This window comes from Tachysurus vachellii, chromosome 5 (assembly GCF_030014155.1).
Source record: "Tachysurus vachellii isolate PV-2020 chromosome 5, HZAU_Pvac_v1, whole genome shotgun sequence".
Lineage (NCBI taxonomy): Eukaryota > Metazoa > Chordata > Actinopteri > Siluriformes > Bagridae > Tachysurus > Tachysurus vachellii.
The window spans coordinates 8,748,621-8,776,531 of NC_083464.1; the positions used below are offsets into that span (position 1 = coordinate 8,748,621).

Below are 27,911 nucleotides of genomic sequence, written 5' to 3' on the forward strand. Positions count from 1 at the left end.
TGCAGTGTGCTGTGCTGCGCCTGAAAAAAATCAACTCGGCTTTAAAAATACGTTTCGGGCTGGAAAAGCCATGGGGCCTCTGTGCAGCTGTGCCTTTTGACTGGGTGATATTAAAGTTACATGGCTGTGATAAGCATGGAACCACTTTAAGTATCTCCACCCCTCTTTAGCAAGCACACACTCTCTCCACCAGCCACTTTACGCTTTCCACTCGGTTTAGAAAATCGGAAAAGCGGTTAATCCGTCAGGCGATATATTCTTGCTCGTAGAGTGAAACATCAGAGGGCATTAAAATGCAGCTGGTCTGCATCAGGAGCTTAAATGAGCGAATGGCGTGCCACTGATTGCAGAGGACACCTTCGAACTTTTCAAACGCAGGTCGAGCCGGTCATCGGTGTGCCCTCTGCGATGGCAGATAGAGATGACTGAAGTTAATCACTCTGCCGTGCATCAGCCTGCCCAGCTGTGGTGAAGATGTCTCATCACTCCACTCCCTGTTCATCACAGTGACACAGTGACAGGCAGCTGTGAGGCCCTTATTGAGCTAAGCACAGCTCGGGTGTTTTAGAGCCTTTGGACAGATTGGTCAGAAGGTGTTGATTAATCTTCTATAAGATCACCTTTGACAGTCATTCTAATACCTTATTCTTGTTTCTATAGCAACATCGCATTTCTAGGGGCTTGTATGGATTAAGGTTTATGATTATTATACTTTAATCTGAGTAGCTGTCAGTAAGACAGGAAAAGCTTCAGAAATGAGTACGTTCTGGTTTGTCTATTACATGACTAGCTGCATTTTGTTTTAATTACTTCAGGAGAGAAATTAGAGAGGCTAGTAAAGGAACAGCTGTGTATTGTTAATAAGAATAGGAACGAATGACATAAAGGTCGTTAATAACTAAATCATATAAGGCTTTTGGTATAAGTGGAATAATACACTTCGGGACATGATGCTACAGGAAAATAAGCCGATTTAAGGTTATAACACCTTCGATTTTTAGCAAATTGTGATTTATTTACTACAGTGATCTGCATGCCTTTCCATCTACTGTCAGGAGGATCGCCATGTCCAATATATCAGACAACTCAAGATAAAATTAGACTTTTTTTACAAGTAGACATGAGGGTTTGATCAAGGACTTGTGCAGTAGCTGGACAGTGTGGATCTAAAGCAGACGTCTGCTCCCGGCCTTTCCAAAGGAAAAAATGGGGGGAAAAGCGAGGATATAATTGAAAGATCTTTTGCCAGCATTTCAAAGCTAACCCTTGACTTCTCAAGGTTTGTTCCAACTGGCAATTTTTTTCACATTATATCCAGTACAGCCAAGCCTCACAGTCCTTTGCTGTCTGTCAAGTATTGCTTCGTGACATTCTGAACTCATAATAGATGCTTAAGGCATAATGTTTAGCATAAGTGTACGCTTCTTGACAGCTCAACACCAGAGAGTTGGACTGAAAGATTGTTTCAATAAGGTCACATTACACCTGACCCCCATCAATGGAAATGGGTTAAGTGATCTGTAGCGTTGCGTAAGCCAGGAAATTGCCGTCGGTGTAATCATATTTCACGTCTTTGCTTGTATTATCGGGTTTGAATGGCAGTGTTGGGGCTGAGACGGTCTCTCCCTCGCCCCGGGTCTGTGTTATATTGTTAGCCTGTGGTTTATTGTGTCTTCCCAAGGCGAATGTGAGCCAAAGCTAATGTTCTCATTTAACACTTCTGGATTGCCTGCTCTTCAGACCAACCGTCTGGCTAATACATTGCAGGGCGCTGAAGCGAAGGTCATGGTGTATTAGATTCATCCCTTTTCTATTAATTTCCATGCCTATTTTCACAACTAGCATAGTCAAAGGAAGTGCCATAGCTTGGGGCAGAGGAGGTGGGCTTGTTGGGAGGATTGGTGGTTAGGGTTTTTCATGGGATTTAGGCTTGAACCCCCACGGAAATATTTTAAATGTTTATCAATGGATGGCTAACATGAAATAGATACAGCACAGCTGATTATATATTTTACATATTACAATATATAAGTATTTTATTAGATAATATCAGTTCAGATAATTTTGAATGCACCGTAAAGATAGATAGATAGATAGATAGATAGATAGATAGATAGATAGATAGATAGATAGATAGAAACCAGAGGGTATTTCACAATGATTATTCACATAATGATGTTTATACATTTATGATGTATAATAAAGTTCTATATTTGTTACAGGATTAACCAATCAGAATGTTGCATTTTCCTGCTTTTGGTTTGAAAGCCACACACTCAGCTAGCTACACACTCAACATAGCAAAATGGAAGGGGTGAAAAAAGAGAAAAAAGAACCATAGAGCTATTTTCATGAGATTAAACATCGATTTTGGCCATTTGATAGCATATTATCTTTTATCATTTGCACTCTGTATTATCTCATTTGCCATTAAACTATGATTACGGTATTTTCTGGCAATGTTAATGGCAAAGTAATGTAAATGGCAAAGTAATATGGTTGATAGGAGATCGAATTAAATGCTTGAGCATGTAAACTTATCAACAAAAATCGTACAAATCACATTGTGATATTTTGTCTCATTCCTATTTAAAATGAATTCCTGGACACACTGCTGGTTAGAGGATATGTGTGAAGTGTTATGCACCGTGTGTGTGTGTTTGTTCATGTCAGAGCAGCAGACGGTCTGATGGAGGTCTACACTGACAACCCTGAGACAAATGGATATCAGTTTAAGGGCAAAGCTGTTGTCTAAATGGACGAAGGGAAAAAACAAGAGAGAAAAGCATTAAAAGCAGCATGTCTGCTGTGTCCTCTGGGTGAGGAAGCTGAAACAAGCAGAAAGCATACCGGGCCAAGAGAGAGAAACAGATTTGGGACCAGGGGCAGGTGCACTGGTGTGCTGTCTAGGCTGAAAGATCGCACCACTCTGTTTTGATGAGATTGCTTGGCTCTTTTTCTGCTGGCCCCAGGGAGCGATTCCTTCTTATAAAACAGGCCTCGTTACTTGCTTTTACTCAGTAAACGCCTTACACACGTCATGCAGAAGCTCCTGTACAGACCTAGACCCCTACAGGTGTGTGGATATATATTAGCCAGATCCGTTTCATGTGCTGAACTCCGTTTATCAGGAGAAAGTAACTCTTATGCTGTAAATGGACCTGCGAACAATCCCATAATGCTTCCCAGATGATCGGTGTCATAACACTTTGAACTGAGTGCAGCCTGCAGAACAGCTGAGAATGCAGGAGGGCGGACGTACCAGCTCTGTTCGCACACATTCATGAAAACGAAAAAAGAAGAAGAAAGGAAAAAGAAAAGCAGACACAGGAATGTGTTTGGAATGTTGCTAAAACACTTATCATAAAATCCTCATCAGCAGCAAAAGCCCAGAGGCAACATATCCATCTGCATCTCATTATAGCTGAATCCCAGCTCAGCTTTACAAGGTCCATGTGTGAAGGCAGTTCATGATGTGCTTCAGAATTCACTAAAGGTGCTAGATTTTGATGGTGGTGCGACGATTTAGCATGCAGGCAGTAGGAGTGAGCGGTGAGACTTAAAGCGGTATGCGTCCTCATGTGTCAGTGGTAGTCATGCCACTTTGGCTGATTATTTGGATCGTTGTGTAAGAAAATAGCTTTCTTTTGGCACGATATATGGAGGTCGTACCGACTGATCTGCTGTGAAGTGCATGACGGCATTAATTTTGTGGATGCTCAGCAGTATGTGGTATGAGTGCTTGGGGACTTCGTTTGTAGTGTGTGTGTGTGTGTGTTTATTTCTGTGCATTTGTTTGGGGATGAGGTTGTGCTACAGGGGAATCTCAGAAAGCGTGGAGGGAGAATTATTCGATGAAGCAGAGGAATGAGAACGGAAAAGACAGGCCTGAACGAGATTGATGCTCTCCATCTCGTGCCTGCAGCGCCACCGCCACTGATGGAGATTTTCCTCACGCTCCAGCACAGAGAAACCGGATCAATTTGCCCCACAACCCGCCACCCCCCAGATCAATCTGCCCCGTCATTCCAGCTGTCCAAGGCAGCGTTGTGGATTTTGGATAGTTTGAGGAAGAGCAATCAGTAAACAATCATCCTTGCTGATGCACCAAGCCAAACAATCCACCGTGTTCAACTCGGAGTACAAAATCTTAAGATAATCAGCACATATAGATGATAACAAATGATGATGGAGATGATATATGTGTTTATAATGACTTCTGTTGTCTTGAAGGATTCGTTACATGATGCCCAGTGGGTTTTAATTTTATTTCTCTTCATAACTTGGAACAAAAAGTCTTTAGAAGAGTGATGCAACACACAATACAGTAGCAATGTACACACAGTAGAAACACTTCAGAAAAGCCCTGTGTGTGTGTGTGTGTGTGTGAGAGAGAGAGAAAGAGAGAGGGAGAGAGAGAGAGAGAGAGAGAGAGAGAGAGAGAGAGAGAGTGTGTAACTGTGTTTTATATATAAGAGTCTGTGAATTGCAGTGTTTTTGTTGTAGAGTGTTCAGTAGACTGTGATCCAAAGGACGGAATGAATGTGTGTGTGGGTGTATGTGTCTGTGTTTGTGTGTGAGTGTGTGTGAGAGAGAGAGCGAGAGAGAGACATTTGACTCATATACAGTAGGACCATTTGTCTAGTGTATCAGGGTGTGATGCGGTGGTACAGACTGTAGACTGTTATAGGAGTGCTGCTGTCTGTTCTGACTGATGCACTGCTCTGGGTCTGCTATCAGAGCATCCAGGCACACACACACACGCACACACACACACACACAGGGGTGAAGTCATCGCTACATTAGCCATCACCCCAGGGGAGCCAATTTCACAATTTCAGAGAGCTGCACACTTCTCATATTCTCAGTTCACACACACACACACACACACACACACACACACACACACACCCCTACAAAGCAAAAAAAGGCCATTCAAACATCACATGTAGTCTCAGTGTGGACAGTGTCACCTATATGTAAGAATATTTTTACATTTTACACATTTAATTCAAGCACTGTTTATTTTTATGCATGTTTGGACATGATTCAGCTGACACATTTATTTTAAGGATTGTGATATCTGTGTGTGTGTGTGTGTGTGTGTGTGTGTGTATGTGTGTGTGTGTGTGTGTGTGTGCATGTGTGTTTAATGAGCTCAGAGACATCACAAAGTCTAAAAGTGGAATGTATCACACCTAAAGCCCCAGTGGTTCCTCGCTCCTCCTTCTGTTAGCGGTTAAAGGCATCACAGGTGATTAAATGTCATGGAAACCAGAACGTGCTGTCAGCTGTATCAAACCAAGCTACCATCCTTTTATAAAAAAAAAAAAAAAAAAAAAAGGAATATTACTGTGGAAAAAAGCGTTGTCCTAAAACAAAACTGGAGCACTGGAAGACAGAAATGGAGTATCGTCTCACAGTGTTGTATCCGTTCCAGTCTCACTTTGCTGCCTCTGACAGGACCACCCTCGCTTTCTCGTGTTGTGTTACTGACACAAGATCCCTGAGTGTGAGTTTGTGTTTCTGTCTGCCTTTTGTGTAGACACATGCGTCTGTGTGTAACAGACTTCCGAACTGTTGCTGACTCAATTAGGCGGTTTCTCACATCAATAGCTGTAGGGCTAAAATTCCATTTCAGACTGGTGTCTGTGCGTGTGTTTGTATGTGTGTGTGTGTGTGTGTGTGTGTGTGTGTGTGTGTGTGTGTGTGCCCAGAATCCAAGGAAAAGGAGGAACATCTATTACAATAAACACTTTGGTCTTCAAATCCATTTGCCACCAAAAATATTGGCACCCACTGTATATTGTACAAACTGTATTCATTTATTTAGAATATCATTTCTCATATATTCCACATGGAGAGAAAATTTTGTTACAAAGACATTAGTTAGTTCCTCATCATGTACAAGAAGAAAATTTGAAACCTTATGTGTAATATTTATATGACACAGTGAAGTTTGCCCTTTCTGTTTGATGGTTGCCAATAATTCAGTTCTGGAGATTGCTTCGTTCTTGTTAAGACCTAAAAAAGATGTTCAGACATCATATAATTATGTTTAATCGTGCTAGCTTTTTTTCAGTCCCAGTAGCACACACAAGCATACACACACACACACACACACACACTCACAAACAAAGAAGTTCTGGGAGGTTTGGCATAGAGCAGCTGTGTGCATTGTTTAGAGAGTAGAGAATGCTTTCTGTAACTCCTGATCCTGCTGTAGTGGATTAGCTATAAATTAGTGCCAAAAGATTGATATAGTTGTCAGCATTGTTAAGCTCAGCAGTTCAGTAGTTTAGATTGGGAGAGTCGGCAGCTGCAGCTTTAGTCATCCTTTGTGTTTGTGTGTGAGTGTGTGTGCGCGTGTGTGCCCGTGTGTGCGTGTGTGTGCGTGTGTGTGTGTTTCCTGTACTTAGCTATAATAGTGGGACTCTAGGTGTGGTGACTATCTGATCAGTGATTAAGCTCTAATAGAATTCCTGTTGTTTACACATCTTTAAAAAGACTTCTTGTTTACCACGACACAACAAATAGCAAAAACCACACTGTTAAAGTGGATAAATAAAAAAAAATTCAATGCTGTCGAATTCTCAGGAGCCCAAACAGGAGTGTTAGCTCTAATTTAAGTTTCCATAATATAAACGTAACCTTAAACGGATAAGATGTATGACGTTCTCGAAATATGCTGGCCAGCATCATGTATATAATAGTAAATAAAATCTGATTGGACAGAAATGTTTGCTAGCTAATCTGATTTGAGTAAGTTTCTAATTTGTTTTTATTAAAAGCTAGAAAGCCAAGATCTCAAGACATTAAATAAATTTGTTTTGTCTTTTCGTTGAGTGCTAGACTGAGTTAAACGCAACTGTGATTCATTCAGTCATTAGTCTTCAGTAAGCGGTTTATTACGTTTAGTGTCACTGAGGATCCGGAGCCTGTCCCAGGAATGCTGGTCATGAGATGGGAATCTATCACTGGATCCATTTCAGTGTAATTGTAAATGTGTAATAAAATTACAGAAGAAATAATGTCTTTTTCCTTTCTGCTTTTTTTCTCTCTTTCTCTCTCGCTGTAGATACGACTATGTAGAAGTGAGGGATGGCATGGATGAGAGCGGTCAGCTGGTGGGCAAGTACTGTGGGAAAATCGCTCCTTCTCCTGTAGTGTCCTCCGGTAACCAACTCTTCATCAAGTTTGTGTCAGACTATGAGACACACGGCGCTGGCTTCTCCATCCGTTACGAGATTTTCAAATCAGGTAAGTCAGACATCAACAAATTGTCTTCGGTTTATTTTCTGTCCATCATGTATGACTCTGGGACTATACAGCTATTTGGGTGCACGCTCTGTTATCTTGCTTTGTGCTCTTGAGGAATTTGTCCCTGGCTTCTATTTTATCAATGGATGAGTCACAGCAGACAAGTCGAGTGAGGCCCATATAAGGAGGAGAGCAAGAGAAGGAAGACTTTCTCCTCTTCCTGGTTCCAGTGCCTGAGGAGATCAGATCAGATGATAGTTCTGTGAACATTACAAGTTCCTTCCTTTAGCAGAATCATATCTTTCCCTGCAGTGTCCTGGTCAATTATTTGGTGCTTGTATGGCCTCACAAAAACATGAAGTGACACACACACATGAACACACACAATGGATGACTTATCAGATGAAATTTCCTGTTGTTCAGGCCAGGTTCCTGTGTTTAAAGGACAAGTAGGCGCAAAGTCTACGTGTGTGTGTTTGTGTGTGTGTGTGTGTGTGTGTGTGTGTGTGAGTGCTGTGAGACTGACCCTAGTGAGGTACAGCAGATGCCACTTTCATTAATTAACCTCACTTGCTGCTCTAAGGCCTTTTCATTTGACCTCATGATAAGATTGATGCTATATCCGGGTTTCTTTTAATCTCTATAGTGAGTGTGTGAGCTTTAGTGTGCATGTGTGGAGCAGCTGGTGAAAGCTGCTTTTTTTTTGTTCAATTACAAAGAGAGCACCACCCACCTGTACACATACACACCTTCGAACCTATCGAATAGTGGACAAGATAACTCACGATAGATAAAAGACTCAATGTCAGACTGAATACTAACATTCTAACTTATTAAACTAAACATTTTTACTGTATATCATTTTTGAAATGATATGAAATATGCTGGAGTTTGCATGTTCTCCCCGTGCCTTGGGGGTTTCCTCCGGGTACTCCGGTTTCCTCCCCCGGTCCAAAGACATGCATGGTAGGTTGATTGGCATCTGGAAAATTGTCCCTAGTGTGTGATTGCGTGAGTGAATGAGAGTGTGTGTGTGTGCCCTGCGATGGGTTGGTACTCCGGGTGGGTTGTATCCTGCCTTGATGCCCGATGACGCCTGAGATAGGCACAGGCTCCCCGTGACCCGAGGTAGTTCGGATAAGCGGTAGAAGATGAATGAATGATGAATGAATGAAATATGCTTTCATTTTTTTGTATCATTTACATTCATTTTGAATGTGTCAGAAGAGCATCACAGACATTTTAACAGATTTATGAAGCCAAAAATCTAAAAAAGTGCTAAAGGTCGTAGCTTTAGACTGACTGTTTTAATATTTTTCCACATTCAGTAAACTGGCTCTGGCTCCTTACCTGACATCATTTTTGCAGGAAAATATTTTAGGATTTGAAAGCATTAGCTTAGATTTTAGTGAAATACTACATATGGTTGCTTTCACACACACACACACACACACACACACACACACACACACACACACACACACACACACACACACACACATATATGTTATGGTTATTTTCTATTTTTCCAGGTCCAAATAAAAATGTGGTCATTTCAGCTTTTTTTTCAGCACTTAGTTTGTTTAATTATTTATCATAAAGCATATTCCTGAGTAATTACTATGAATTATTTAGTAACTAAAGGTATGCAGCTGTGAGAGACAGTAAGCTGTGAGAAGTCTAGATGCGCTGACAGGTCGTGAGAATTTAAAGGTTTATGATTGAGTGAAATTTAACCTAAATTATTGAAGACTGACTGATATTATGTGTAATGTCACTGAATCACTTTCATCCCATGAAACACTTCAGTAATCAGCAGCTTTACCTAATATGTCGTTTTACTCAGCACTGTGGTCAGCATGATGGGTGAAACAGATGTGTGAATTAACTTTGAATAAACTACACTGTCGTTTTTCCCACGGAGAAAAGTTTCAGTGCAACAAAATGTGTTTCAACTAACGGAATGGAGTATAAATCAAAAATGTTTTCAAATTGTCTGGCTACTTTAAACCTTGGCTATTCGCCAGTGCTAACGTTGTTGTAATCATAGTCTTCTGGAGTGATAATTACTAGCACAGTAGTTAAAAAGATAATAATAATGACTGGTATAATAACTATAATAATAGAAACATATATCTCTAACATAATGTCAGAAAAATACAATTTTCCTGTCAGCACTAGCAGTAACTTTACAACTTTCCCACACTTTACTGAGTTGTGATAAAAGTAAATCTGTGCAATTTGGCTAGTATGTGTGTGTATGTAGAGGTGGGGGTGTGCAAACTTTTGTGCAGTATTTTGTTCTACAAGCCTGTTTTCTTAGCTTATCAGTTCTTGTTTGTGCTGTTGCTCCTGAGTGGATGAAGAATGGTGTTCCACTTGGAGACAACAGTGTTTTGCTCCGTTGCTACTGTCTATGTTGTGAGCGGTACGTGGTGTTCAGCTAAAAAAATCAATTTGTATGAATCTCAAGAGGATGAGAGAGGCACCGTAGAAATAAGATAAGGGCCAAAGTAAGAGTGTGGGAGGGAGAAATGGAGCAACATTCAGTCACTTTAGACATGTAATGAAAGAAGAAAAGCAAGGGCAAGGGATTAAGGAGAAACAGAATAGCAAACATCGGATAGATAGTATTAACAGAAAAGCGTCAGGTATAATACTGTGCATATGTGATGCTGTGTGTATGTGTGTGTGTTTGTGTGTGTTTGAAAGTGCTAGCAGGTGTGTGTGCTTTCTAATGAGGCAGAAACTTCCCAAATACAGTGATTACTGCAAACTGTTTTTAAATACTTTCCAAAATTTGGAGAACTGACCAGTCCAAAGTCAGAGATTCTTGTCTCTCTATTCACACAAAGCACCCATTAAAGGCTCGGTCACACATGTTTGCGGTCTCACTAGGATCCTTAATGTGATAGAAAATCTTAATTATTTGCAAAACAATCATTACTGTATGTTAATATGGAAAAAAGACAGGGAGAACGAAAAGGTCAGTTAGGTGGGACGTGGAAGTAAGAGGTGGATTGGAGATGTGCAGATTAAGAAATAAAGTAAAAAGACTGAAAAAATAATCATCCTAAGCATGGCTTAAACTTAAAGGAAATGGGGACAGAAATCAGTTATAGAGCAACAAGGAAATAGATACAACGTAAGGTTTAGGCTTGATAGGTTGCGAAAATGGTTCAAGACCACACAATACACTTTGATGTTTGATTAATACGTTAATGTTAAGTATATCCCAATGTTATGCTAACGACATGAAATCATTGGCTTAGCCTAGCTGTAGCTAAAGCTTACACACAAAGAGATTTTTATTGAAGGAACACGATGCATGTTGCCCTCAACACCTCACCTCACCTTACTTCACCTCCACCCATACCCAACACTTCTGCAGAGAGAGAGATAGGTAAAAATGTTTACAATCTTCTAACCTCGTGTATATTCAAACTTGCTCTGCACATTAATTTATTTCTTTCACTCTCTGGTGTGTAATATGGGACAGATGCTTTGCAAAACCACCAAATTCCTCCCCTAGGTTTGACACCCCACCCCCCACCCCCACCCCTACCCCAAGACACACACACACACGCACGCACCATACACACACACATACACACACTCTCACATACAACCAAAATGGCTAATAGGTTCTTTTTGGAATCCTTTGCTTATGCATCAAATCAAAAAAAAGGTAGGCTCTGTACTTATCTTGTCATCCCGTCTTCTGCAAGCATCTCCAGAAAGTACCCCGGGGTAGAAAAGAAACATACGCTTGCAATTGACAGCTCTGCAATTTTCAGAACCACATAAAGCCTGGCAAAGCCGGCAAAGAGCCCAGCTCCGCTTGACTGTTAACATGCTTTTGGCTAGCAGGGAGTGGCACGAGGATTAATGCATGGATAGATGGATGGATGAATGGATGGATGCAGTGATGGCTGGGTGTGATAGTACAGTATGTGGGAGAGCTAAATTCTGATGTATATATCAATACACACAAACAATTAGGGTTGACAATTCTTAAAATGTCTCAACAATGACAGTAAACATTACATTTACAGCATTTGGCAGATAGCCTTTATCCAGAGCAACTTACATTTTATACATCTAAGTAGGTGAGGACTAAGGGCCTTGCTCAGGGGCCCAATTGTGGCAGCTTGCTAGACCTGTGATTTGAACTTGCAACCTGCAATTGGTAGACCTTAACAACTAAGCCAACACATCCCCCAGTAAAGGGTAAAGATTTACCCATTCTGCTGTCACAACCGGGAATGGAAGGAGACAGACCCGTACGCAGGATAGCTTCAAATGAAGGGGGTTTAATAAATAAATAAGACATAGACAAAATGACGATAACTAAAACAATACAACTGACGACATTTAACAGAGACTAGACATGGCGAGGGGTAAGCGTAACTAATGATTCCTTAAATATAAAAGACAATGATGCGTAACTAATGGCTCACTTAAATATAAAAGACAATGATGACACAATGAGGAGCAGGTGTGGTGACAGGGAGGAGCAGACGAAGGCGGGGCAGACATGTGACGAGGAACGACAACAATAGCACATGGCCAAAAGTCCAGGCTGAATCATGACATCTGCCCAACCAAACACTCTCAAGTGTATGAATCTCCAGTCTGGGCTAAAAGAAAGAAATTAACCCAATCACTGCTTCTTCCTACGATTCTGTGTGTATTTTGCCCTTTACCTCTATTAATTTTTATGGAAGACCATGTGAGGCAGGTTCAACCCTGCTACCACATTTATACTAGCCATCCTTGGATGGATGGATGGATTGGTTGAAAGAATGAAGAATGGACTGCTCACTATGCGGTACTGAAACGCAGCTTGATCTAACCTCGGATTTGATTTAGCTGTTTATCATTCTTGTGCTATCTCAGTGGTTTTATGATGGCACCTGTGTCAACACCACTGACTGACTATACTGTGTGGGTGTGTGTATGTGGAGGGTAGTTTACTGATCATACCCAGTCTGTTCAGTTTTTACGTGCTCCAGGGGCCAGTGGTATAGGTCACATCTGGCAGGGCAGCTCTGCCATTCCCCGTCACCCCAAATGCCACCGTTACCGTCTTCCAAACCTCACGCACACATACCAGAATCCAAAAAGCAAACACTCTGAATGTGTTCCCAGTCTCCCTTTATTCTCAAGGGGCACCATCAGCAAGACTGACTAAATGTTGTGTCAGCAACTTAATCTGTGTGAGCATTGTGTTAATTGTGTAGCACTGTGTTAATGTTTGCGAAAGATTGTACAAATTCTATTTTGATAATTCACTTATTCCCATTAACCTTGGACTGTTTGGCCACATGGAATAAAGGTAAATGTGTGTGTGTGATTGTGTGTGTGTGTGTGTGTGTGTGTGTGTGTGTGTGTGTGTGTGTGTGTGTGTGTGTGTGTGTGTGTGTGTGTGAGTGTAGTTAATTATCCACCTCAGACATATGGAACATAAACATTGATGATTACTTCACTCCGTAAGCATTTGTGCCATTTCATCGCTGCATCACTGTTATGATAATTTGGCTTTCTATAGCACTTTGAACTATGGTATCACTCGTTAATACACATGCTACACCTTTCACTCTCATAGCTCTAGGGCGCAATTTAAAGCAGATGCCATTCCCATGGTTAAAAAAAATGACATCCCTTGTAAAACTGAAATCAGCCGTTATAGGTTTTGTGTTGTTTTATGATAGCACTTAAGATGTCTATTATCATTAACCTTCAGACAACAAAGCAAACATTGTAGTATGAGATAATAATCTTTATTGAACCTAAAGTAATTTCTTGACTCTTGAAGGAAATTCATTAAACTTACTAAAACAGCATACTTATTATATTGCATTACTAAGCTATACAAAATCACAGAGGGCTTAATAGAACTAAGATTAGTGTGTAACTATCACTAATGGTAATGATTTGAGTAGTGTAATAGATGAAGGCCAAAGGAGAACAAAAAGAGGAAAAAGAAGCAAGCTGCCTGTCCTTATGTTGATGCACTTACACAGCAAAGACTCGGTAGCAGTCCCAGCATTAAAACAATTAGAGCTAGTTTAGATGCTGGAGCAAAAAGTTTAGACTATGCTATACTCAGGTTATCATGTATCATCTCTACTCTTGTCATTCCTACAGACCATGACTGCAAATAAAGTTTACATGCAACAGGAAGTGTGTGGAGCAGTTTACTACAGTGATAGCTGAAGCATCATGGATCAAAAAGTGACACAACCCATAACACAGTAGTTAACTAGCGCTCTGGTAATCACTCTGGTATGCGAGTGTGATGTAGTGCGGGTTGCGGCTCATTTGCTTTCTGTAAATGAGCCACAGCCAGCTAACCAGCTAACCAGCTAGTTTCTCATTATGAGAGAAACCAGCTAGTTTAAACCAGTTTAAACCGGTTTGACCAGCTCACCAGCTAGTTTCTCATCATGGAGTCTGTGAAGATGTTAAGAGGCTTTTAAGCTTTATTTTTGTGTGAAATGGCTATTTAGTGCAATTTAATGATACTTAGGAAAACCTAAGCTAAGTAATAAGTTTACTATTAACTAGTGTGTTGTTTGGTTTCCTTTACAATCTGACTATTGAATATAAAATTTTGTGCTGTACATCAAACAAATTTTAGACCCAACTGCTCTGCTCTGCAAAAACAACATTAAGAATTGTATACTCAGGGCATAGGTCCTACTCGCTAACTTTGGCCTGCAAACAATCTTTTTTTAACAAGCCCTACTTGTGGCCAGTAAAATCAACTAAACAAATTCCTCAGAGATGGAAGCCTGTAGCCATCATGCCACCAAGAACATATGATCCTGTAAGGACAATGCAGTAAAATAATCCTTACAAGTGTTAGCCATTAACATTGGAATTAGCACTTATCTGCCGTGAATCCACTTAACGTTTCTTATTTCACTGGCAACCAGCTTCACTTTTTACATCCTCCCATAAATTCAAGTGTTTGCGTAAATCCTGGCCATGCTTGTTTTTCTGTGTACTTTTAAAAGGTGGGAAAAGAAGGAAAAACTGCCTGTGTGAAAAAGAAAGAGCGAAAGGAAGATGATGGGACATGCATGCCTGGGCAGGTCTCACAAAGCTTTATTTGTTTCGCTCAGTTTTACAAGCTGAGTTCCTTCTTTTTTTGTTATTTTACCCCTCCACCAGTCACCTCTACTGTCTTGTAAAGCTTGTCCCGACTGTTGGCAAACAAATGCGACAGGAAACCGAACTATAAGAATGGACTTATAGTTAAATAAATGTTTAGCAATATTTGTACTTAAAAATTGCATGACCTTGTCTCTTTACACATATTGTATTCCTAAAAACAGTGCGACTTTATAAAACCAGACGTGAATCTGAGCTTAAGCATTGGTTAGTGGATTTCAGTCACACTTGATCTCGACGCACTCACATATAGACTAAATTCTCAGATTTGCTATCTTAATCTCTTTCAAAGCTCCTTTCAGCACACAAACATAAAGTCTTCTAGTATCTCCAGCTGTGACCCCAGTGTGTCCCCTAGTGTTCAGTGCCTGAACAAAATGGAAGAGAAGAAAAAAGGAATGGGGTGATAACATCCAATTACTGCCCAGAGAGAGAGAAATGAGGCAACTCTGCAGAGAGAGTAAGAGAGAGAGAGAAAGAGAGAGAGAGAGCATGAGAGAGAAAGAGAGAGAGAGAGAGAGAGAGAGAGAGAGAGAGAGAGAGAGAGAGGCAAAAGCAAAGATTGATCTGGTGCAGAGGGAAGACATATTAGAGAAGTGCTCTTATCTTAACAGCTTTCCCTTTGACACGGCAAGCAGTTGCCCTTTTCTTTTTGATTGCCAGCAGTCACCATCAAGAGGTCAATGGGGATTTCTAGCTGTATACCTTGGACATTAATGTAAATCCACTCCATTTGTGTTGTGGTGTATTTTGCTCTCTGAAAGAGACACTACAAACCTTGACATGAATCAGTTCAACCCTAACATACCACCAAGTCCAGCTCTCGACTGTCTCGGTTTCCCCTTTCTAAACAGTTAATGTAGCGTGAATAGAGGTAAAAGGAGACCACAATGCCAAGGCTCCTTATGAAGCTTTATGTTTTTAAAATGTTTTACTGAAAATGTCTTTTGAAGCCAAAATAAAGAAGCGGAAACATTGTCACACTGCAGGCCACAGGGGTTAAGGCCATAACTGTAATATCCTGCTGTTTCAAGCTCAACTTTCAGCAGGGCACTAAATGTCAACTCACTTTAGACTCAAGTTCTGGCACCAGCCATTTGTTTTCGAGGAAGAAAAAACACAGCTAAAAGTGGGGCAGGGAGCTGATGGCGAGGTGCGACTGTAAGAGCCCATAGACACAAAGCTACACACACAGGAGCCACTCTTTCACATCCTCTTAGGCAGCCTGAGATTGACTTTTACAGTACCTTGATATTACACTTGTGTCAGCTTGAGGTGGAATTTTATTTTAGTTGCTTTAGCGTAGCTTGTTTTGCATTTCAGTTAAAAAAAAAACAAACAATGTAAACATTTTTAATTATTTTACTATGGTGTAATCACACCATACTTTTCACCTTGTCATCTTAGATCATAGCTCATGATTTATATGACTTTAAGAAGTAATGTTTGTAAAGATAAACAGTAATAAGTGTGTTGAAAGATTGTTCAATGAGCATGCTGTGAATAAGAGTGCTGGGATAAGTACAGGAAAGTCTTTATGAATATAACAGCAGTTCTTGGGTATAAATGTACAGTATCAATTTAAGGGCACATGGAGGACATGGTGGCCAAGATTTCCTTTTCTCAACTGCAGTAGATTTGCCATAATATGCACCGCTCACCTAATACATATTATTCTTACACTTAACTCTGGTTATTAAAGTAAAGGTTGTGGTAGATTGAAGGAATAAATTAGATTCAACTATCAGTCACTGTTGCAGACGAAATCTCACTCAATTTCGAAGGTTTAATTTAACGTTTTATTTGTAAACTTCTTAGACTGTTTCCTGTTCCATTTTATATGATGTCTATCACTTTAGTCAGTGGAAGTTAGAGTGTGTGTTGGTTTACTGTATATCCTGCTTTTCGCTCTGTCTAGACAGTCTGGTCAGAATTTTTATTTCCATTTTCCAAAGTGCTTTGCACTGCTGGATCTCCTCCACCTTGAGAAGAACCACAGAGCTGCCATGCTATTAGGAGTGGCAGTAAAATGGTATAAGAAGTGATGCTGTCAGCTCTACATTATCGAGCACTGAGACTATATTTCTGTACTTGTGTCACTAGTTGTGTGCTTTGTTAAAATATACTGCGTTAATCTGGTGGCTGTGATGTAAACCTAACACGATGATGTGAGGTACGTGTGAACTTCAGTGACAACCCGCACTGGCAGAAAACTGGGCCTCTAGAGGTGTTTGAGTAAATGTTATGACATGCTGATATAAAAAAGTGTGTAAGCGTGTATGTAGAAGGCTTTAATTTTCTCCTCTCATATGTTAGACAGGCTTGTAATGATGTTGTCTGGGGGGGTCTGGATTTTGAGTGGGGGGGTTGTTTGGGGGCACTGCCTTGGAACGCAATCTAACTGCCTTGTTTATTTTACAGCTCCCCGAGTCCCATGTTGCTGATTGAAGCCTTTCCCTAATCGCTCGGTTCATGCACACACATATATACACTTACACACAGTGTGCCCCCAGATAATATGCTAGAAAGCACAAGTCTATAATGAGCCATAATCGTTTCCCTTCTCATAAAATTCTGTTTGGCTTTAATTGTTTTTTCTTTGGATTTAGAAATTCAATCTCATATGAAAACATAAATCATTATGCTCCATGCCCATTTCACCCCAAGGCCTGGACGTGCATGGTGGCCCCTCATCCATACATCATAAACAGTGTAGTCATAGAGCTAAACAATATGGACCACCACGTATTTACGCTGCTGTTTACCCAACCCTGGGCTCTTTTTGTTTTGTGTGAACAATACAGCACTAAAACTAATCTTTTCTCTTTCTTCTTTCACCTCCTTTCACTCCCCAACCCTGCAATCATCTCCCTTTTAGGTCCAGAATGCTCGAGAAACTTCACCTCTAAGAGTGGATACATCAAGTCACCTGGCTTCCCAGAGAAGTATCCCAATAACCTGGACTGCACATTTATGATCTTCGCCCCAAAAATGTCTGAAATTATCCTGGAGTTTGAGAGCTTTGAGCTGGAACCTGACACCCAGCCAACCACAGGGGTCTTCTGTCGTTATGACCGTGTGGAGATCTGGGATGGATTCCCTGGAGGTAGGAAACTTGAAATCTATTGTTTCTGTGTTTGGTTCAAGCATCTTGACCGAGGTGAAGCAGAAATGCTCAAATAACATTATATCTGTTTTGATCAAATAACGTCACAAACTGAGATACAGACAATCTCACACTCTTTGCCTTACTTTGAGTAACTATTTGCCCTAGTTGTTGTCCCTGCACATAACACTGCCTCTCTGTCCTCTCTTAATGTGTTTTTGGGCTGGTTCTAACAAACACAACAGAGATATTGTAGTCTCTGTCTCAAACATTTGGCTAGAGGTCAGCAGGGAGAGCTTGTCCTTGCAAATATGCACATTTTATCAGCGTGTCTAGATCATATCGCTCATGAACAATGCACTGTGATTGATCTCTTGGGAGAATGGAAGGAAACTCTGGCCTCAAGCTGATGACGTAAAGCAAAGGCCCTCTAAGCTGGGCTCCAGACCATGTCCCACACACACAAACACTACTTCCACGCATATATAGTCCATATTTAACTTCACAGACATTTTAGGATAATTTTTCCCCTGTGGATACATTTATTTTGAGAGCAGATGCATGATCCTTGTCATGTATCCTGCATCTAAGGCACTTGATGAATATAGGCCATTTTCTTCAGCTGTAATGGAGTCAGTAGAGTGGCTGCTTGAGTGCACATAAGCAAGGAATCATGTAATGATCTCTGTGTGTGTGTGTGTGTGTGTGTGTGTGTGTGTGTGTGTGTGTGTGTGTGTGTGCTTTCACAAAGATTCCATTCTTTTATTCTATGAAAGATTTCATGAAAAGGTTCACTCCTAATAGTTTGCTCATAAAATAAAATCACATTCACAGTTCTGGGGGCTGTGTTCGGTGTCTGGTGCCTCTGATCTGTGAAAACTCCCGCAAGGTAGAACAAGCAAACTGGCATCCAAACTAGGAGCGAAAACTGCAAAATACCTGTAGGCTTGTTCCAGATTTCACTTTATTATCACTTTTTATTTTTAGAGGTGTAGAAGCTGATGGAAAGGTGGCACATCCGATTAGAAAACGAGTAAGCTCTTAAACCTAAACAATCAGGCATGTCAGCATGGATATTCACTTCATTTTTCAGCATTAAACATTACCGTTTTATTTGGTCTAACGGACTAAACTATGCTTTGCCATTTGCTAACACAGTACTACAGATACAGCTTACAGACACCAAGCCAAAATAGATACAGATCAATCCATTGAACCGATATTGACAGCAATCAATAATTAAATCTGTACTGACGGAGTCTGTTTAATGGCTGATTAATTTTGCAGTAAAATGGATGCCTGGCTACATAAGGTATGAAAACCCCTGCCACAGAGGTCCGGTTAGCAATAAATGGCAAATGTAATTACAGAAATTAGAGCAAGCAAGAGAATTTTCTTCCCAAATTTACCATCACATCTGGGAAAATGTTGCTATTTAAGTATTCATATGAAGGCTCATCAAATACATCCTAGCTAAATCATTAACCTCAGTCATAAGCTAGTTTATGCTTGGTGACCACACTTGCCAGTTGCCTAGCAACAGTTCTCTATATGCACCTAAATACTGCGTGTTTTAAAGTCGAAAGGACCAAATTTTCACATTATATCCAGAACATTAACATTTTTTACATTTCAGTACAAAAACAAGTACATTTGCAGCAGTACAAAAAAAAAAACAAGAAAAATGGCACTAGGAGGTCCTGCTAGTGTCCCGTGTGTGTTCTGTTGGATAGAACAAAGTTTATAGGCAAAGCTGAACACACTGGCCTTTGGCTGCTACTTGTCTGCCGAACTCAGACGGCCGCTGCATTACCTGTGGAGCCGCATCGATCGATAGTGCATTAGGGTGGAAAGCACGAGATGAAACTCCGGAGGGAGAAAGCCATCCTGGATTCCACAGTTACTCTTAAAGCAGCATGTGCCTGGCAGAGAGAATTATTCTCAACTGTAAAACATAACACAGTGCAGTAATATTAAGATATAAAATTTTAGACTCAAAATAAGCTAATGACATACGTTGATCATTCACACACGCACACACACAGGCAGTCACACGCACACATGCTTGCACCTCTTGGGTTGTGTTGTAGTAATAATTTCTAAGAAGTCATGGTAAGATTAATCTCTATAGTCCTCAAAAGAAATCACACACACACACACACACACACACACACACACAACTGACAGCTTTTTCTTTCATCTCTGAAAGTGTGTGTGTGTGTAGCATGTGCTCAGCGATGCAAGAGTCTGTCACTCGCCTCAGATCACAGCGCTGCTAATCAGAGATAAGAGTCAGAGAGGGAGAGAGAATAAAGAAAAAACAAGAAAGGGTTAATGGGGACAGACAACCTGGCTACCTAGCTAACCCTCTTTTTCTAATTATACTGTTCTTTTTTATCAGTCTCTCCATCTCTGTCCTCCACTTAAATCTCTTTTAACTACTTTTTTTTGTACCCCAACCCCCTCTTTTTTTCTTAAATAAGACTAACACATTGACTCTGCTCAGTCTAACATGTCTCTGGACCTCCGTTTACAGCTGTCCTTTCATGCCGGTTTGTTTATCTTATGCCTCTCTTCTTTTTTTGAGAGAGGTTTGGGAAGTTACTGGGCTGTGACCAGCATAGCCCCAGGACCAATTCAGGCTCAGCTTTAACAAAGAGCCCAGGAATTTATGACAGTGAAGACGTTTTTGCACCTTGTGATCACCAACACTTTTCTGTTTTAGCCTTTATATTATGGTGACAAAGGGGTGCAGGAAGTTCGCAGTTCAATTTCTTCCGTCTGAGCAGGAAGTGCCTTAAGTATTAGAGTGTCCTTCAGCTGTTATAGAGTGGCCTTTGCGATACAAATCCCTGACTGAATTATCTGACACTATTATTTACACGGATCCTCAGCCTTCAACAATAAATGTTTCACTCTTTCTTTATTTATTAGACTAGCGTGTGCTTCTAGCTAAATGAACCTTTATAAAAGGTTAGAACTTGACTAAACCACCCACACTTGTTCCATTTTCTCTCTGCAGTTGGCCCGTACATTGGCCGCTATTGTGGGCAGAAATCTCCGGGCCGAATTATCTCCTACACCGGAATATTGGCATTGACAATCAACACGGACAGCGCTATCGCTAAGGAAGGCTTCTCTGCTAACTTCACTGTAGTGGAGAGAACTGTACCTGAGGGTGAGTAACCACGACCCAGACTAGTATGTAGTTTCTCATCATCAGTGTAGTTTTATTTATACATCTTTTCATTTATATATATATATATATATATATATATATATATATATATATATATATATATATATATATATATATATAAAACACACTGAATATTATATATATTCACACACTTCACAAAAACACACACTCATAAACAAAATGTCAGCATTGCTTTTCGCATCCTGAAGAAACATCATCTATACCGTACTGTGCACATGTAGCACATAGCAATGATGTACAAGCAATATATATGAGGAATTAGTGTGCGCTTTACACACACACACACACACATACAGATAACGATGAGGCTTCAGAGGAAGTTATTAAATGCTCAGCTGCGGCACTCTTTCATTAAGTGAATGTGTAAGAAGTCATGGCCCATCTCCCCTGTTTTATGAAGCCTGTCTTAGACACACACACACATGCCTACATATTACCGCACAGCTCCCTACGACAATTTTTACTCTTCCACCCAGAGAATTCACCTCCTCACACCATTTGAAGAGATCCTCTGACTAAATAATTTATTGTAATTTCCGAACATACCACCAACATTTACACCAACATGGTGCTTTCATAAATCATACATCTTTTTCCCATCATTACATCTTATATATTTCCAGTTATGATTTCTCAAGCTTTAATAAATCCCTCTTTAGTAAATAAGCTACTATGGCTACATTATTATAAGTAGAATTAGATGTGCATATTTTAATCACTTATTTAGATTTCTGATTAATGGGACTGAAGCAGCGGCTTTGTCTTCACTGCTTGTTTTCAACCCTTGCTGGGGAACTATTTCTGTGTCTGCCGAACTGGAGCTGTGAGACACAGACACAAGCTATCAATTATTTATCACCTCCATAAATTTGCATTCCACGGGCCTCCTCCTCTCCTCGGTGCCTGAGCAGGGTGCTGCAGAGGACGTGCTCACGTAGTGGAGGAAATGGCTGTGGGTTAAATGTTCATATGTGAGAGACAGAGAAATGTAACGGGTTTATATGCTCAATGGGGGATTTATTTCATAGTAATTTACATGCTTATGTGCTTATTCCATCCTAAATAATATATATTTTATAAATGTTATAGTAGAACTATAAAATAGAGAATGTGTGTATGTATTAGCGCAAACATTAACAGTACTCAAACCCTGTGCAACCTTAACTCTCTTCACCATACCTATTAATTGTGAATAGTTTCTAATTGCACATTTTTTATGATGAAAAATCAGCAATTACACTCAACAAAGAACCCCGTAAACTCACAGGGAAATTGATTTTTTGTTAAACATTGACCTTTTTTTTTTACACATTGCCTTTATTACAGTTTTGCTGAAAGTCTGGTCAAAAAAAATCTAACGTTTGAACATTATTGTAACTATAGTGTAATGCAATCCTGGCTTTATGACAGGGATGATTTTTTTTAAGAGACAGGAAGAGAGAGTGTAGAGGGGGAGTTGATATCTTCTATGTGTGTGTGTGTGTGTGTGCTTGGTGTGAGATGAGAATACAGAGATGCAGTGTGTGAACAGTCAGTGTGCACGGCCCAAACTACTGTCTATCAGATAACACAGATGCTCTGTCCATCTGTTAGAAGTACCCAGACCAGAGTCTCTGAGCTATGGCATGTGTGTGTGTGTGTGTGTGTGTGTGTGTGTATGTGTTGGGTGGGTGTGCATGGATTGCGAATGCTGGTTTAGCTGCATAGTTAGGCAATGCGAAAATGTACCCACACTGCATTAATGTATGTATGTGTGTGTGTGTGTGTGTGTGTGTGGTGTGTGTGTGTCTGGGCTTTTGATCTGGGCAATTAACTGTAGTGTTAATTAGTGATAATAAGTGCATCATCGTGCATATGTATGCAGACTAGTAAATTAGCCTCATCTCTCAGCTCCTTCTTTTCCCCCCCCTGTCTTCAGTCTCTGAGTGTCTGGATAGTGACCCTCCAGGGTCAGGGGTTGAACTCTGACTGACCTTTTTGTCCCTAGCCACCAAGCCGGCATGCCTTTAGTCGATTGCCCCACAACAACACAAACAAAATGTGATGCCCACAATCTGGGTGGCAGGGCAATCAGAGTGATATATGGTCCTTTCCATGGCTCCCCATTCCAGCAGCATAAGCCTAAACAAACAGGTTTAATGTTTGCCAGATACACAACGTGCCAAGAGGGAAAATTTTCCGACCAGGTGCAGTCGTTCTTCATGTTCTCCATAACTCCTCTTCTTCCTTCAAGCTTAAACCTGAAAGTTTTATGAACAACATTTTATGTGTTAATGTAGTACACTCCTAGATTGCATCCATTAAAAAAAGAAGAAAGAGAAAGAGCTTGTGTGTTATTTTGGTCACCAGAGATGGAAAGTGCTGCATGAGTGAGTGGCTCGCTCCCTAGAGGACGGCTGTGCTTTGAGGTCACACTGGGTTTTTGCTTTATTCCGAACTCATCTCTAACTTTTCTTTCTCTGTCCCTATCACTTTCAGACTTTGACTGCATGGAGCCATTGGGTGTCGAGTCCGGCGAGATTCCCTCAGAGCAGATTGAGGCTTCGTCGGAGTATAATCCCAGCTGGTCTGCACAGCGTTCCAGACTCAATAACTACGAAAATGGCTGGACACCAATGGAAGACTCCAACAAAGAGTGGATTCAGGTAACTTAGGATAACCATTTATACAGTAACCAACATTTCTTCTTTTATTAAAACCAAATTGAAAGCATTTCTCCTTGAGAAAAATATCTGCCAATGTCTTTTACGATTTTTAATTTTTCATGTTCAGGTAGATTGTAGAGTTTCATATCTTCATGCTTATATTGTTTGAGTTATTTCTGTGCTAAGCCTGTACCAGATTTCAAGATTTTGCCATTACTTATTGAAGGTCATTTTTTGTTAGAATAGACTTTTGTTGACTTCAAACCCTTAAAGCCGCTGAATCCTTGAAGGCCACATGAATCCCAGGCATGAAACACACCATCTGCTTGGGTCTAAATTCAGTATGGATTCGATCTAGAACAGGACGATCTGTACAGGAATGGATCTTTAAGATTTCAGGGTAGATACTTTTTTCAGTTTTACTGTAACTTATGTCCTGGATGCATCATCAAAACCTCCACTTATTTATTTTACAGTCTTCACTTCGCTGGAAAGTTTTAGGCCTCGTTTCTCGAGGGAATAATATCCGAGTCGGCCCTCAGTCAAAAATTTGGTGGGGGAGGTCTACAAACAGTCCATAAAAGATTTTTTTCTTACTGCTATCAAAATATTGTCCTGGAGGCCCTGTCTTTAAATGTGCAGACTAATTGAATCAATTTAAGGAGCAGACTGGAGGAACCACTGTGTTTTAGGCTGCTTTTGATTCAGGAAGAGGCTCTCGACTGCTTCCTATGAGTTTTGTCCTGAGGCCACCATGTTAAGAAGGGAAATTCCTTCATGTGATATAAGGAGAGAAAGAAAAAGAGAAAAAGAGCCTCTAGGGTATAATGTAAAGACCAGACAAGAAGAGGACTGTCTGTAGTCCTTCTGTTTCCATCTATTCTCTCATTCCTATCACTAGCTGTCCATCTCCCAGGTTCTTCCCCTATTAAAAATGTCTGCCTTGAAAGAGTCCGCAGCCTTGTGGTTTATTGGATCATTTCAATATGGCATTGATTGGGTTTTTAGCCTTACAAAATGGACTACACTTTAGACTACTGTTCTACTAAGATGTTGTCTGAAAGACAATCAATAATTGACTCTGCTTGTTTTAAAGACCACAACTAAGAAGTCTAAAATATTGGTTCGAGTACAGCAGCTGGTTTGCAGTGTTATGCTAAAAATTAGACTTTCAAATCTGTAGTCACCAAGATATGGAATATGTCTAACTGCAGAAGAGATCTGAAATGTCAAACAATTTATTCTCTACATTGGCTGTAAATGGGTTTCATTAAAGCATAGCAGTGAGAGAAAAATAGAGGCAAAAAAAAATGGTTGCCTTCTTCAATCAGCGTCTCGGTTCCACACCGTTTCACACTTGCCATTTCATATTTTATCTAGTGTAATTAAGCAGCCCTCTCTACTTACTGGAACTTGTTTAGTCATTTCAGATTTTAATGAAATTCTAAATGGACTGTCTCCCGCCGAGTACGAGAGGCAAAATCCAGCAGCCGCTTCAAATCCTCTGAAGAGTATTGATTAGAAGGGGTACGTTTTGGCAGGAAAATTTCAGGCAAATCAAACGTATTCTGTTTCAAGCCCTGATCTGATATTCCCATGCTACTCCCTCTTGGCCAATCAGATGTCAAAGTTTAGCCCCGTGCATCTGTTTCCAAGGGAACAAAGCAGGAGGACTGCTGAGAATGAGTGAGGTTGAGTGATTTATAATTTAAAGAAACCCCCCTCTCTTTTTCTGTCTCTTTTCAACCTGCACTCATGAAGTGGTTTAATTATAAGCCTTATTAAGGGAGACGAATTTTTCATTACGCCTTCATTAAGCTTGCTGGTGAGCCACAACAACAGTCTCTCGCCCTCTAATGGTACAATCCACAAGGCTTGCACAAATTACCCACTCCTCCCTACTTCACATCTCCTCACTTATATCAGCGGTTCATTGTTTATTTCATTCATTCTCCCCAAGGCTAGTTGCAGCATATTCCTATATTAGAATTCTTACATCCATGTTTTTTCACTATGTGAACCTTATAACAGAGGTTTCTACATGCCGCACTCCCAAAACATAGATTTCTCTACCAAAACGGCTGTGTTTCTGATTTTAATAGGAAGTTTTTGCAAAAGCGTGACAGAGGCCAAGGAGCCACCTGCATCTGTATAGCACATTAAGATTCTCCAAAGGGAAAGTTTGTTTTTTTTAGAGTTTTTGACACACTACATCCCGAAAACCAAAGAACCATTTTACAAAGCTCCGGGAAAGACAATTTGAGAAAAGTTCCCTCGAGAATGCCGAGTAATGAGAAATTGGTTTTGTCAAGCAGCAAATATTCCTGCTGGACCAAAGACCTGAGTGCCGGTGCAAAAGCAGTCTGAGATCTTAAGTCTGACTAGTTCAATCTGACAGTCTCCATTGATCAAAGTGGAAGCATGAATAATGCATTTTATCTGGGAAAAAGTCAACTGTCAATACTTGAAAGCTTCTATGGTGCCTAGCTCCTAATGGTTGGATAGAGGTTTCACAGAGTGAATAGCTTGTTTTGTTCCATTAATCAAAACCTTTTAACAATCCATGTCTATATCTCTATATTAGCATATACAAGCTAGCCTTTTGAATACATGGCAAATCATTTGTGTACATGATACCCATCTGCTGTCAAGAGTGATTTGATCAGAGGAGATGTCAGAAGGCATATTTGTTGCAAAATGAGAAGCGCTCAACTCCGCAGACTGATTAAAGGTTACAGCTACTGGTAGAAATAAATGAGCAGTTGTATTACTGTCTGTTCTTTAATCATCTGTTAGATGTTTCCAAATTAAATAGAATACTCAAAGCGATAATCCAAATATAACAACATAAATCCATGTATGATGTCAACATAAAGTTTCTAGTGTTAATGTAACTGCTGTCTAAAAATGAAAAGAAATATACTGTATGTATATATTTTTAAGTAGACATTATTCTTTGACCAAGCTATTTTCAAAGTTATACTGGAGAATGTTTGGTTATCAGAAACAAATCAGTAAGAGGGTAGTGCACGGAAAAGAATCAAGCCCCCTGTTTTGACATAGGCTTCTCATATTCTACTGGAGTAGATTGCTAACCGGGGCACAGTTATCAGCAGGAAGCCAGCACTGCTTGATTGATGGAACTGAGCAGAGAAAGTGCCAGGTCCAGAGATGGAAACGATGACTTGAGTGACCCTTCTACCCAGCCATTATGCCATCATTCTGAGTCCTGGACTTATTTTGCTTAAATAAAGAACCACATTCCAGAAAAGGCTTCTGAAACAGGCACTAATTACAGACTTCCCTCGAAGAAAACATTTTGCACAGGCCGTTGAGCACTCGTTTATCTCGAAACGGCTCAAGAGAAAGGGAGGGCGCAGAGTGTGAGCCGTTGTAACGGTCCCAGCCGACCGTATCCTGTTTTTCTTTCCTTCTGTCCAAATGTGCTTCGAGTTAGCTGCAGTCAGTCGAGCGCTGCTATGTCCATTCTCCATTGTTTTGCTTAGCGTTTTCACTCATCAATTAAAGCTGTTTCTATTTTGAGCCAGGAGCTGTCCTTATGCCAGCTCATGAGTAATTACACAATGTGCTTGTAATTAACATATGAATCTCTGATGATGATGCCTGTGGTGCTGGTGTCAGAGTGAGTCACCCTGCTAGCACCACACCTGTGCTAGTCATATCCTGTTACAATTACAGAGGTAGCTAATGTGGTGTTGTAGTGATTATTTATCATACTGGTAACAAATTAACATAACATTGACAATAAGGTTCCATAATAGCCTAGTGACAATTCAAGCCCAAATCATAAACAAATGTAGTAGCTCTCTAAAATGAATAATGAAGTATTTACCAGTTGGCTACACATACTAAGAATCAGTTTTAGTGTGAAACCCAGAACCTTTTGGTACTAAAACCTACAGTATAGGGGAATCATTTTATTTTATTTTTTATTAAAGGCAGCAATGAATAAGATAAACCTCTAATAATAAATTAAGAGCAATTGTCTTTTATGAAAATGTTAACGGCCAGCAGTCAGGATGTTACTGTATCATTGTACGATACTTAAACAAGTTGAAACAAGTTGGTTAGAGTCGTTAAATCAAATTAGAGGTTGCAGGAGCTTTTAGGTATCAAGGTGACAGGTTTACAAGCAGATGTCTGTAGATAATTCCAATGATATCAATAATACAAGAAGTTTTGCACTATTCATACCAAGAGCTGCCAGAATTTGCAGTGATTCATCTATTGTGCTTGGGTACTGAAGCAAGTAAGATCTGAGCACTAACCCTGTAATAGTGTTCAGTGAGCCAAAAGACGTTACTCAGAAAAATATGTTGCCTAAACATCACAAATATTAACGGATGGGTTCATATTTCAGCTAATCACTAGGAATAACAAATCGGCAAACCTCAGAGTGTGGATACTACCCGTTGAAACACACTTTTCTGGAAAGTGAAGATCATTATTATTAGTATTCTTTTTTCATTCTCATGCCACA

At 40.2% G+C, this 27,911-nt stretch overlaps 1 protein-coding gene across 2 annotated transcripts in view; it reads left to right on the forward strand.

Moving 5' to 3' along the window:
* nrp1a (neuropilin 1a) overlaps positions 1–27,911 on the forward strand; it is a 65,954-nt gene that overhangs the window by 13,599 nt on the left and 24,444 nt on the right. For both annotated transcript variants that reach the window (XM_060869632.1, XM_060869633.1), the window contains exons 3-6: positions 7,079–7,260; positions 17,318–17,545; positions 20,568–20,723; positions 23,244–23,410. In XM_060869632.1, coding sequence (XP_060725615.1) covers positions 7,079–7,260; positions 17,318–17,545; positions 20,568–20,723; positions 23,244–23,410 — 733 coding nt within the window. The remainder of the gene's footprint in view (positions 1–7,078; positions 7,261–17,317; positions 17,546–20,567; positions 20,724–23,243; positions 23,411–27,911) is intronic.